We start from the raw sequence: 13,080 nt of genomic DNA, 5'->3' as shown, positions 1-13,080 counted from the left end.
TAAAAAAATAAAAAAGGGAAAGGGAAAAACACAAGGACTCTTTCCGCCATCTTTCTGTGCCACCGTAATGGGGCGCTTGAATGTCTTGGCTGAAGCTCTCAAGAGTTATCAACAATGCCGAAAAGAGAGGCAAAAGCCAGGTGCTTATTAGGCCATGCTCCAAAGTCATCGAGTTTCTAACTGTGACGATGAAGTATGGCTACATTAGTGCATTTGAAATCACTGACGATCACAGGGCTGAAAAAATTGTTGTGAACCTCACAGGCAGGCTCAGTAAGTGCGGAGGGATCAGCCCCAGATTTGACATGTGACTCAAGATCTATTACTAGAAAAATGGCAGAACAACCTGCTCCCATCCCATCAGTTTGGTTTTATTGTACTGACAACCTCAGCTGTCATCATGGGCCAGGAAGAAGCAAAACAAAAACACATAGGAGAGAAAATCCTTGGATTCTTTTTCTTTTTCTAGGGATGTAGATTCATAAAAACTAGGGATGCAAATTCATACAAACAAAATGCCTCAGAGGAAAAATAAGAAAAAGAAAAGGAAACAAGAATTCACCAATGGAGAACAGCATCAGGTACTGGCTGCGAATGAAATGAAAAGGAAGGCATTATCCAGAAAGCAACACAAAAGCTAAGGAATCTCTTTAAAAATGTGAAATAAAGGTTAAAAAGACATGAAAGGTAGAGGGAAAAAGGCTAATATTTATCTAAATGGAGCCACAGAAGGACATGCTAAATAATGGGGTAGAAACAGTATGAGAGGTGAAAGTGAAAGTTGGTCAGTCGTGTCCGACTCTTTGCGACTCCATGGACTATTCTCCAGGCCAGAATACCGGAGTGGGTAGCCTTTCCCTTCTCCAGGGGATCTTCCCAACTTAGGGATCAAACCCAGGTCTCCCACCTTGCAGGCGGATTCTTTACCAGCAGGGCCACAAGGGAAGCCCAAGAATGCTGGAGTGGGTAGCCTATGAGAGGTAATGGTGGATTATTTTTCCAAATTACCGAAAGACACTAATTCCCAGGGTGAGGAAGCTCAAGAAATCCCAAGCAGAGTAAATAAAAAAATGAATCATGAATTTGGAATCACATTTTTCAAGAACACGGGTGACAGGAAGACGCTTCCAGACAAAATAAAGAGCGCTTTTAAAAAGATTTTAAAATGGTGCCAGAACGATTATTCATATGGAAAAATATGAACTGCAATCCATAATTACATGTATTATATCTAAAATTTAAGAATAAACTATTAAAATCAAAGCTATAGAAGCTTTAAAGAGTAATGTGTGAGAAAATCTTTGACATTTTCAGAGTTTAGAGTAAGATTTAAATGAGATAGTCTTTTAGGCACAAGACAGTAAATAAGACAATAAAAGTTAAAGATTAAGATATTTGACTATTAAAGATAAGAGCATCTGTACCAAAAGACAACAGGAAGAGAGTTGTAAGATGGGTCACAAATAGGAAGATGTATGAAAAGAGTATAGCAAAAAACTTTAGCATCTGGGATTATATTTTTAAAACTATAAAAATCAAAGACCAACACTATAACAGAATACTGTTCAAAGAAAGATCTTGAGCAGACATTTCAGGAGAGAAAAACGTAAATAGCCAAAACACAAAAAATGTTCATTCTCATCAGATTCAATGAAAGCTATTGGTCTCACTGTCATTTCTTTGAAGGTAATTTGTCTTTTCTCTCTGTATTTCTAGTGTTTTAACCAAAAGACTCTGATGCTGGGAGGGATTGGGGTCAGGAGGAGAAGGGGATGACCGAGGATGAGATGGCTGGATGGCATCACGGGCTCGACGGATGTGAGTCTGAGTGAACTCCGGGAGATGGTGATCGACAGGGAGGCCTGGCGTGCTGCGATTCATGGGGTCGCAGAGAGTCAGACACGACTGAGTGACTGAACTGAACTGAACTGAACTGAACTGTTGAGCACCAAGAGATTCACACAAGAATGCTGTATAAGTAGTGGTATTGATAACAGCAAAAATCTAGAAACTCCTTCCTAAGTCTCTAGGCTGTCTACTGGTCCTACGAACTTCAAATTTGCCAGCCTCTCCTCAACTCAATCACATGAGATAATTTCTTAAACCTTTTTATACATTTTATACATATACCTGTGTGTGTGTTTTCTGACTACAGAACCTCACTGGAACATCTACTAAAAGAAGAGAAAGACTTGCCTGTTTTATAGGAAACAAAATAGAAGGCAGAGTCCCTAGAGGGACTGAAGAGACAGTAATAGACAAAAAATTATGCATTTAGACTTTGGGGTGAAAGTAAGCACTATCAGAAGTAACTCAAAGTATGAGTCTGAACTGGAATTAAATGATGATTTAATGAGAATAATGACAGGTTTAATGGATTTGGTGGTTTTGAGTGGAACATACGTTAAAAAAAAGGAAACTAACAAAACCACCAGAAAACAATAATGAAAATTCAGCATCTATGGAGAAAAGATGTGGATTCTACTAGCTAAAATCCAATCTTTAACATATCACAAAGAATGTTTTCAAAAATTTTATGACACTTCTGGAAAAATAACAACTTTTAAGAAGGCTAGCTCTGCCACCTAGTGCCATCATAGAATGTTAGAATACAATTGCTCCCAGGTGCTCAAGGAAACTACGGAAGAGTTATGATTTACAGTGATTACAATAATTCACAATTGTAAAAATGGTATCCTCAATTTATTCCATCTTCCTTCATTCACAGGTGAGATAAGTTGTGTATTCATTGTAAGAATAATGAATGTGGCTACCATTTTACCTCTTTTCAGTCAGCTTGACATAAATCTGGAGCTGTTACAAATTTTAGTAAAATCCTGCAACCTCCTGTGGAATGTCCTATTCCATCTTCCTCTCTAAATTTTATGTCTTTGAAATCCATATTCTATTTCTGCTGCTGCATCTATTATCTATGTTACTCAGTGTATGTGGTTAGCACCCTCATTTATACTGTTCTTTTAAAAATTAAGTCTTATTCTCCACAAGGCTGGCAGAATAATCTATTTCAAAGGCAAATAACTGATATGTATTTCCCTACTTAATCCTGTAAGGCTTTTTTAGTCACCTGCAGAATATACCAAACTATTTTATAAATATTAAACTTGACCATAATCTGACCTCTGCCCAAATCCAATTCAGCTTCTCTGAGAAAGAGAGGAAAACTATAAAAGAAAAGGGAGGAAGATAGGAGGAAAAGAAGAAAAGGCAAAGGAAACAGACATGCAATTTAAAAAATTAACTTACGTTAGTCAGTAGGCCTTATTTTCCAGCATCAATAAATAGTGACTATAGTGACACAGGCAATATTTACTCACAAGCATTCGTAAACGGCTGAATTAAAACGCAGAAGCACAAGTTTATCTTACCTTAGCAGTTTTAATATAGTGGCTCAAAACTTCTGCTCTAATTTTTAATGTTTGAGCATGAAGAATCTCTCTAACAACCCAAAAGCTTACCTGCAAATAAAAAATAAAAATAGGTGAATGGTAAGATTCTTAACTTACAGGATCAAAGAATGACAAGAGCTACTTGATGAACTACTGAGAACTGTGTAAAAATACTTTCTCTTGCCCCTGACTCACCACCAGGACATAACTCTTCAAAAGTTGCACATACTTCATACACATATATAGACAGACAGATATAGACATGTGTATTTGTTGTGTGGGTGAGTCTCTGTCACTAAGTCATGTCCAGCTTTCTGTGACTGTAGCCCACCAGGCTCCTTTGTCCATAGGATTTCCTAGTCAAGACTACTGGCGTGGGTTGCCACTTCCTTTTCCAGGGGATCTTGCCAATGGATCGAACCCACGTCTCCTGCATTGGCAGGCAGATTCTTCACCGCTGAGCCATCAGGGAAACATATATACACATTTGTACAGACACATAAAAACATCATAATGATTTTTCATCTATAAAAGCGAACGTAAAATTGGAAGGAAAAGAGAAAACAATAAAACCAGAATGATGCAACAAGAATAGTATACAAGTGTTTCTTTGCTGTATTTTATAACACTCTGGCAGAATTAGATACGCTCTAAGATCAGACTCTGTAAAACATGCTACTTATAGTATGTTTTTCTGTGTCTGTGTAATTCCATGCTGCCATTTATTTACATGGAGTAGAATCCTAAATGTAAAGAATCTCAAGTATGGTTTTCCTGACATGAATAGGATAAAATATAAAACTACTTAAAGAAAAATATATCTAAGTCATTCTAAAATCAAGATTGTATTTTTAAAAATTATGTAATGCTTTCTAATTCAATGAAACCATCTTCAAGATTTCTTTTAAAAAACAATAAACATCATTCATCAAAAGGCAGGATGGGTCTGTAACATTACTAAAATGTTCTGGTGAAAATAGTGTGCTTATCATATGACACAGAGTAATATGTATGTAATATACATTTTTTATATAACATATTTAAATTCATGTACTATGAAAGCAAAATCAAAGCACTATCAGTTGGTTCAAAATTCTACAAATCTAAAAGTAGGATGTAGTTAGAAATCTCAGTGCAAAAATAAAGCCACTGCCATCTTTCTTCTGAGAAATATTTCAGAATTATTTGCAACTTTCATCTATAAACACTGTCAAAATTTGTATATTTAAAGTGTGTATGTAAATGTAAAATGAATATATTTTACAAAGACATCTTTATATTTGTTACTATATTTGAGATGCTTTTGAACTGTGGTGTTGGAGAAGACTCTTGAGAGTCCCTTGGACTGCAAGGAGATCCAACCAGTCCATTCTGAAGGAGATCAACCCTGGGATTTCTTTGGAAGGAATGATGCTGAAGCTGAAGCTCCAGTACTTTAGCCACCTCATGCGAAGAGGTGACTCATTGGAAAAGACCCTGATGCTGGGAGGGATTGGGGGCAGGAGCAGAAGGGGACGACCGAGGATGAGATGGCTGGATGGCATCATGGACTCGATGGACGTGAGTGTGAGTGAACTCTGGGAGATGGTGATGGACAGAGAGGCCTGGCATGCTGTGATTCATGGGGTCGCAAAGAGTTGGACACGACTGAGCGACTGAACTGAACTGAACTGAATGACAATAATTATCCCTGATTCTAATAAATTTTACATTTTAGAAGTATAAAATGTATCTAAAGTTAAGGTTATTTTAACAACAACCTTGTGCTGTCCTGTGCTTAGGTGCTCAGTTTCCAACTCTTTGCAACCCCATGGACTGTAGCCCGCCAGCCTCCTCTGTGCATGGGGATTCTTCAGGCAAGTATACTGGAATGGGTTGCCACACCCTCCTCCAGGGGATCTTCCCAACTGAGGGATTGAACCCAGGTCTCCCTGGGCATTGCAGGTGGATTCTTTACTGACTGAGCCACCAGGGAAGCCCAACAACAACCTTATTAGAAAATATTAATTATGATTCGATCTAAACTCCACGATCACTGACTTAATACATTTAATGTCAAATTTTAAGACAAATACTATGGTAATTTAAAAACATGGCCACAAACTCTTTATCACTCCTCACACTGAAAGTTGGGGGTATACGTCACCTCTCATCGAACCTAGATAAGCTCATGACTGCTTCAGGGAATAGAAAATTAACTGATACTGCCTTCCATGACAAGGTCATAAAAGAACATGCAACCCATGCCTTGATTGTTGGAAAAATCTCTATGGGATTCCTAAACTACCACGTTCAGCTACCCTGAGACCACCACGACAGAAAGGCTAAGTGTAGGTGCTTCCCAATTGACAGTCCCATCTAAAGCCAATCACACCTGATAATACTGCCCCAGAATGATCAACAGCAAGACACCGTTTAATGAAATTACTGGACTTAAAAAAGAAAAATCTTTAGGCTAAGAAAAGAGAAAGTGATTTTTAAGGAAAAGAAAATTTAATTATCATCAGACTTTTCAATAGCAACACTTTGCCAGAAAAAAATGGAGTACTACATCAAATATCAAGGAAAGAAAATTTCATACAAAGGACAGGCAAACATCAACATGTAAGAACTCAAGAATTATTGTTCCAATGAGCCCTTCCTGAGTAAATGCCTGGAGAGCAGGCTTCAGAAAATCAAATGACTGGAGAAACACCAACATTAGAAAGACAGTGACCATTAAATACACACGTTCACAGAAATAAGAATGATAAGGGTTAAAAGAAGGAGAGTACATTATGTAACGCCTATATGCCCAGACACTATATACTATTTACTATAAAAGAAATACAACATTTGCAAAAATATGTACATAACTGTTTAAAGGAGTATTATTGGCATTAGTATTGCTATTCTGAGACTGTTATTTGTTGATGTAGGTTAAGGCAAATGAGTAACTTGTAGGATACTGTATCATGCCCCGAATTCATGGAAAACCAGGTTGCAGGTGTGGAAGAAAGGATACACAGACATAATATGGAAGAGATTAAGTAAAACTCTGGTCTTGAATTTGAATTAGAAGTATTAGTATGAATTTATGAGATATTTTATCTTCAAGTAGTTGGTATATATATGTGTGTGTGTATGACATATAGATATCTTAGCTATATCTGCTAAAAAAGCCTAGAAATTATGGTCACTCTAATAGCAATGAGCATTTTTAGCACCTCGGTCCATTTCCTGCTATAAGAAACCAACAGTTGTTAAAGAAATGCTGATTCCAGGAAGAGAGTTGGTAATGGACAAAATGAACATGCAACGTCTTTGCAAACAAAAGCAAAGAAACTGCTCAAGATTACAAGGGTCATGAAAGAAAGGGTCATGAGAAAGGTCATGAAAGCCAATCTGAAGAGATTCCTGTTGGCCAACGACAGGATAATATGTAGAGTTTCAATAATGATAATAATGGCAATGGGAATACTGATTCACATCATATATGTTTACGTTTATGAGTTTAAAATAAAATTAAAAACTACTCTGTCATTGTTAAAGGATGACAGAACACCAATTCATTATCTTCAAAACTGCAAAATAAAGAGAAAAAAATCAAATATTCACCTTTCCTTACCTGTATGAAATGGAATCTCTAGGTATGCAAGTACTAGATGAGGGGAAAATGTCTCTTTATAAAATTATCCCCACGAAAAATATTTCTTTATATCTAATATCTAATGTATCTACTCAGAGAAGGCAATGGCACCCCACTCTAGTACTCTTGCCTGGAAAGTTCCATGGATGGAGGAGCCTGGTGGTCTGCAGTCCATGGGGTCGCTAAGAGTCGGGCACGACTGAGCGACTTCATTTTCACTTTTCACTGTCGTGCATTGGAGAAGGAAATGGTAACCCACTCCAGTGTTCTTGTCTGGAGAATCCCAGGGATGGGGGAGCCTGGTGGGCTGCCGTCTATGGGGTCGCACAGAGTCGGACACGACTGAAGTGACTTAGCAGCAGCAATGTATCTACTAATATCACAGAAAAGATCTGATGAAGAAACCCCATACAACCCTGACTCTTGCCAAAGGCAATGAACCCAACTGAACCTTTGGAATTAGCAGCTAATTTCCAGAGAACATACAATATATTATACTACACAAAATGCAATCTAGACTATGGGAGACTATGGGAGACTCCAGAGGTTCTTCCACAGGAAATAGTATGGAAGAGAAAAGGATAAAGGGAGAAATTGCAAATTAAAAAGTCACAAACATTTAACAAATTAAAAAAACTGGCCAGGCTAAGTTAGGGATCCATATTTATGTGATAAAAACTATAAAAATAAATACATGACAGTGAGTGCTATAAAAGTCAAGACAGTACTTATTGTTGGAGGACCAAAGGGTGTGAACTGGGATGAAGGCACATGGAGGGGTTTCTAGGGTAGTTCCTAAACTTCCATTAAACCATACGTTTGTTTTGTGGGTTCTTTTGTATCCATGCTTTATTTTACAATAAACAGTTTAAAGTAAAAAATAAGAGAATAATACACATGACCAGAGAAATCTGAAAATGATAGAACATCTGAAAATGAAAAAAGTAAAATTAAAATTAGGAAAAACTGAATGAAAAAGTCCATGAAGAGAATGATCTCTGTTTTCCTTATTCACTAATATATCCCCCACATCAAGACCAATATTCAGGACATAGTAGGAGCTTAGTAAATATTTAAATGAATGAAAATAAAAGTTGAGTCATTTTACATCAATTAGATGTCAAAGTTTAATGACACTAAGTGCTGATTAGGATACACAGTGATGAAAGCTCAAAGCAAACTGGTACAGTCATTTTTAAAAATATATACTGTCTTATGTAGTTAAACATGGATATACTCTCTCTGATACAAATTTTGTATTTAGGAATACATTTTTCAAACAAATCACAGTGTTTTGTTTTCCCCTTATTTTATGGTAATCAATTTAGTAAGTTTAAGCAGCAATTTTTTTTTTAAGCAAAAACCAAAGTACATATTGCCTAATACAGGTAAGTATTATTTCAGAAGACTTTATATATTCAGCTACAATGTAAAAATATTTTATCTTATTGTGGGTCATAGCAAAAAATGTTTGAAAGCCACCAATTAGAGAAACTAATTCAAGTGGGCACCCAAACTCTTAGAATATTGATAGCAAATTCTTCACAACAGCAAAAATTAGGAGACACATTAGTCCACCTTCAAAATTAGTCTACACTCAAAAGAATGATGAATTCTTTCTGATACATTCACGCAATGAAATGCTAGAAGACAGCACTGAAAATCAATGAATAAGCACTATATACATTATCGTGGATACAGCAGAGAAATACAAGTGAAAAAAGCCAACCACGGAAGTCTATATATAGTCTGATGATATGTTTTACAAGATGAAAAGCAAGATATACAATATGTTGTTTAGGGGCACAACTTTTTCTGGTAAATCTACTTGTATTGGAATTATAACAAGAGTTTTAAAAATCAAATTAAGAAATAACAAAAGAGAAACTATTTTTTTCAGATAATAGTTACCCTTTAAGTGAGGACAGAGCAGAGAACATATAAAATGCTTCAATAGTTTTGGTAATATTCTTAGTTTAAGTGGTGAATTCACAGTTGTTTTATTATAATACTCCCTAATATACATTAGATTAACCATATGAACCTGACAGTTTCATAGGCCAGAAACGGTAGTTTCATAAGATTCAAACAAACATTTAATGTATTTTAGGAATGAATCAAGTATTTCATTAAAAAGTAAATCTTAGAAAACTTTTATTCAGAGGTTATTTCTAACTGTAGCTGCTTTATTCAAGCTTTTATAATCATATAAAAGTGTTATGAAAACCTTTTATTTACAGCCAAACATATGTTAAGCTTGAAAGATAATTTCCTAACTTTTTATCATGAAAATCTTCAAACGTATACTGAACTAAACATAATAATAATGAACTCCCCAGTACACATCAACCAGCTTCAAAAACCAAGTTATGGCCAAGTTTTCTCACTTCTACTCTCATCCCACTCTCAAATGCTCCATTAATACTGTGAAGCAAATCATAGACAATATATGATAGCATCTATCAACATTTTCAAAAAGGAGTCTTTCTACAAACATAACCTAAAATTATTATCATTCCTAAAAACATTAATTTCTAATTAGTCAAATTTCCAATATCTAAAGGTAACATTTTTAAAAAATTTAGATAACCTTTCCCCCAATTAAAAAAAAAATCAGAAAGCCACTGGCCAGAAGGCATAAAAAAAGCGACCAAAGAAATAGCCAAAATAGAATGAATATTAAAATTGTTATGAGTCAAGTCACAGGAGACTATACAGATACTTAAAATGTTTTCAAAGTGATTTTATCAATATCATACAGTAACATTTCATGATATATTAAGACAACAGGACTATAAATTATATGTACAACATGATTTCTATTAGATTAAGAAGAAAATAAAGAATGGAAAAATATATACTAAAATATTAGTAACAGTCATCTCTGGGTTATTCTGCACCTACCCCCCAGTTTTTTATACATTTCTACCATTTTTTCAGTTTTTGGCAATGTGTGCTACTGTTTTGATAATCAATTAAAAAAGCACAGTTTTAAAAATATGTGGGAGAGTTCCATTTCTGGTAATGTGGAGAAGTGGGTATCTCTGGAGATGCTCCTCTGATTATAATTACAAATTATAAAAACAATATTTAAAAGCACAAGGGAGGAACCAAAAGAAGGCATAAACTGGAGAACAGATCTTTGAAAGAAGTAAGATGCACTGGATGAGATTTGCACTTATAAAGCTAAGTGTCTGAGGACATTCAGAGTTACAATGTGGTGCACCGAGAATTTTAGAGAAGGCCACAGTCCTGATGGCTTCAAGAGTCAGAGAACAACTGGCTAGACAATAAGGGGGGAAATTCTAGAGGGGTAAGAAAAGTGCTCCAAATCTATATAAAATTTCATCCAAATCTCCAGTTGACCTCGGAATTGTGCATGTGCAGGGGAAACTTTAAGAAGCCCAAATAAAGACAAAATCTGGAAAGAACCGATCTATTTTCCAATAAGAAAGAGAATTTAGAGTGTGAGCCCAGTCGAGTTAACTCAGTCAGTTTACCTACTCAGTCATGTCCAACTCTTTGCGACCCCATGGACTGCACATGCCAGGCCTTTCTGTCCATTGCCAGCTCCTGAAGTTTTAATGCTTTTTTTCTTAATAGTCAACCTTTTCTTTTTCTTTGTGTGTCCGGTAATTTTTTCAATTGTATAGTCATCATTATGGATAATATGTTATAGAGATTGTAGATTTTGTTGTCTTCTTTCAAATAGTAATGATTTTATTTTAGCAACTACCTGCTAAAATTGTGTCAGATAGGGCAAAAAAAAAAAGGACTCAACTATATGCTATCTACAAGAAACTCATTTCAAGAATAAAAGTCTCTTTGCAACTTCTTTTGTAATTTGCTACTTCAGATTTCCCATCACACTTCTAAGAGAAAGTTAATAGAGTAACGGAATAACTAAGTAATGAATTTTATTATAGATCAACTGTAATCTTGATTAATGTAAGAGCTTTTGGTACACTGTGACATATTTGACCCTAACAATCTTTTGACTTACTTAAGAATAACATTAGTGCTTAAAAATCTAAAGTCAAATTAGTGGGTATTGCGACAATGTTTTTGTTGGCAAAGAAAAAAGTTTACCATGATGATAAATCCTGACCACTCCAGAAAAAATTTAAAACAACTGCCATATAGTTTAAATAAGCAATTCAGTGTAAGACATGTTTGCTGTAGGTTCCTTACTAATGGTTTAATTTAACTGAAAAAAAAAAATACTAACTCATTTTCATTTTGCGTAATGCAGTGAACCAAGTAACTTGAGATATACTATTTGCTATAAACCCCTAGAAATGCTGAGTTAAAGACAACCATTTTTTAAAAAGTAGGCTTCCCTGGTAGCTCAGCTGGTAAAGAATGGGCCTGCAATGCAGCAGACCCCAGTTCAATTCTTGGATTGGAAAGATCCCCTGGAGAAGGAATAGGCTACCCACTCCAGTAATTTTGAGCTTCCCTGTGGCTCAGACGGTAAAGATTATAGCTGTAATGTGGAAGACCTGGATTCAATCCCTAGGCTGGGGAGATCCCCTGGAGGAGGGCATGGCAACCCATTCTGGTATTCTTGCCCGGAGAATCTCCATGGACAGAGAAGTCTGCTGGGCTACAGTTCATGGGGTGGCAAAGAGTCAGACACAACTGACTGACTAAGCACTACACATGACTAACTTGAAAAGAAAAGATTTCACTTGAGGCCAAACATAAAGGAAATAAAGGCAAAAAAGGAAAGGGTACGACAGCTGCCTCAAGAGCATAGGGGTGTGGGATTTAATACACCTTATAATAACACAAAATAAAAAGTTGAAGATGACTTAAGAAACTGAAAAAAGAAAAAAGGCGGGGGGGGGATGACATTAGTGTAAAAAAAAGTACATAGATTTGAAGCAGATTTAACACATCTGAAGAGAATTATTTTATTGAACTGAAATATAAATCTGAGTAAATAACACAGAATGGAGCACAAAGAGATAGATATAAAATATGACAGGTTAAGACACAAGTGGGAAAGAACATAAAGTTCCAGTAAATTTCCAATAGGAATTACAGAAGGAAAAAGAAAAAAAAGATTATATGGAAAGACACTGAAGAGATATTGGTTGAAAATGCTCTAGAACTGATGTAAAAATTTAAATTATTTCTTAATGAAAAATTACATACTGAGGAATTGAATTTCAGAAACTAAACATCAAAATTTTATAAGCAACTCACATGATTAAATCTTCTTGTGAAGGCAACTGCATTTGGTGCAGAACTGTATTTTTCTTTTTTATTCCATCCACAACTTGAAAGCTCCTGAAAAATCAAATATAAATTCATGAAAAAGGCCAGTTTTCTTGTTACATTAATGGTTTAAAAGCATTAAAGACAGTCTGTGTACTTTCCCAGAACTGTTTTATTTAATAGGAACATATTTAATAGTATAACCATTCAGGTAAATCACAAAAGCAAATTTTACAAGAAGTGGGCACAATTACTTATCCATATGAACATAGATAATTATAACTATACTCCATATGCAGAATTATATGTTCTTTGAAGAGATTTGAATCCCAAGAGGAAAATCTACAAATAATGAAAGATGAGCTTCCCACAACGTAAAGTGAAGCCTACTTGTTGCCAAGTCCCAGTCAATCATTCAGAGCTTCCAATCAATTTTCTGGCAACCTCAATCTTTTGAGCTGAAAGCCAACGACCCCAGGCATTTGAAGAAACCCCTAAAAGGGGCTGTTTGATTCCCCAAAGATCTATCAATAGAATTCAAAGAGCTCAAGAAAGAACTTAGATGTAAAAAAAAAAAAAAAGAAAATTAAAATTTTGTTTTACACTAACCTCCAACTGAAATGACATTGCTTTTAATTACATATGTAGGCTACTGACTGTAGAAGAATTGGCAATATATGTGACTTATCACTAATAAAAACACAGATATTTTCATATCACATTACAGTTGGTACAATATCTCAAAAACATTATTTACACTCATCACTGCTTTGAAGTTATAATCTCAGCACCTCTAGATACTTAATATGTTAACAAAGAGGC

At 35.4% G+C, this 13,080-nt stretch overlaps 1 protein-coding gene and 1 pseudogene across 3 annotated transcripts in view; one reads left to right on the top strand and one right to left on the bottom strand.

Moving 5' to 3' along the window:
- RALGPS2 (Ral GEF with PH domain and SH3 binding motif 2) overlaps positions 1-13,080 on the bottom strand; it is a 159,927-nt gene that overhangs the window by 82,817 nt on the left and 64,030 nt on the right. For all 3 annotated transcript variants that reach the window (XM_018060648.1, XM_018060646.1, XM_018060649.1), the window contains 2 exons: positions 12,247-12,330; positions 3,387-3,476 (listed from right to left, as the gene is read on the bottom strand). In XM_018060648.1, the coding sequence (XP_017916137.1) occupies positions 3,387-3,476; positions 12,247-12,330 (174 nt within the window). The remainder of the gene's footprint in view (positions 1-3,386; positions 3,477-12,246; positions 12,331-13,080) is intronic.
- Positions 68-852, top strand: LOC106502981 (annotated as a pseudogene).

This window comes from Capra hircus, chromosome 16 (assembly GCF_001704415.2).
Source record: "Capra hircus breed San Clemente chromosome 16, ASM170441v1, whole genome shotgun sequence".
Taxonomy (NCBI): Eukaryota; Metazoa; Chordata; class Mammalia; order Artiodactyla; family Bovidae; genus Capra; species Capra hircus.
The sequence above is the reverse complement of the archived record's forward strand: the minus strand, read 5'-3'. Positions and strand labels throughout refer to the sequence as shown.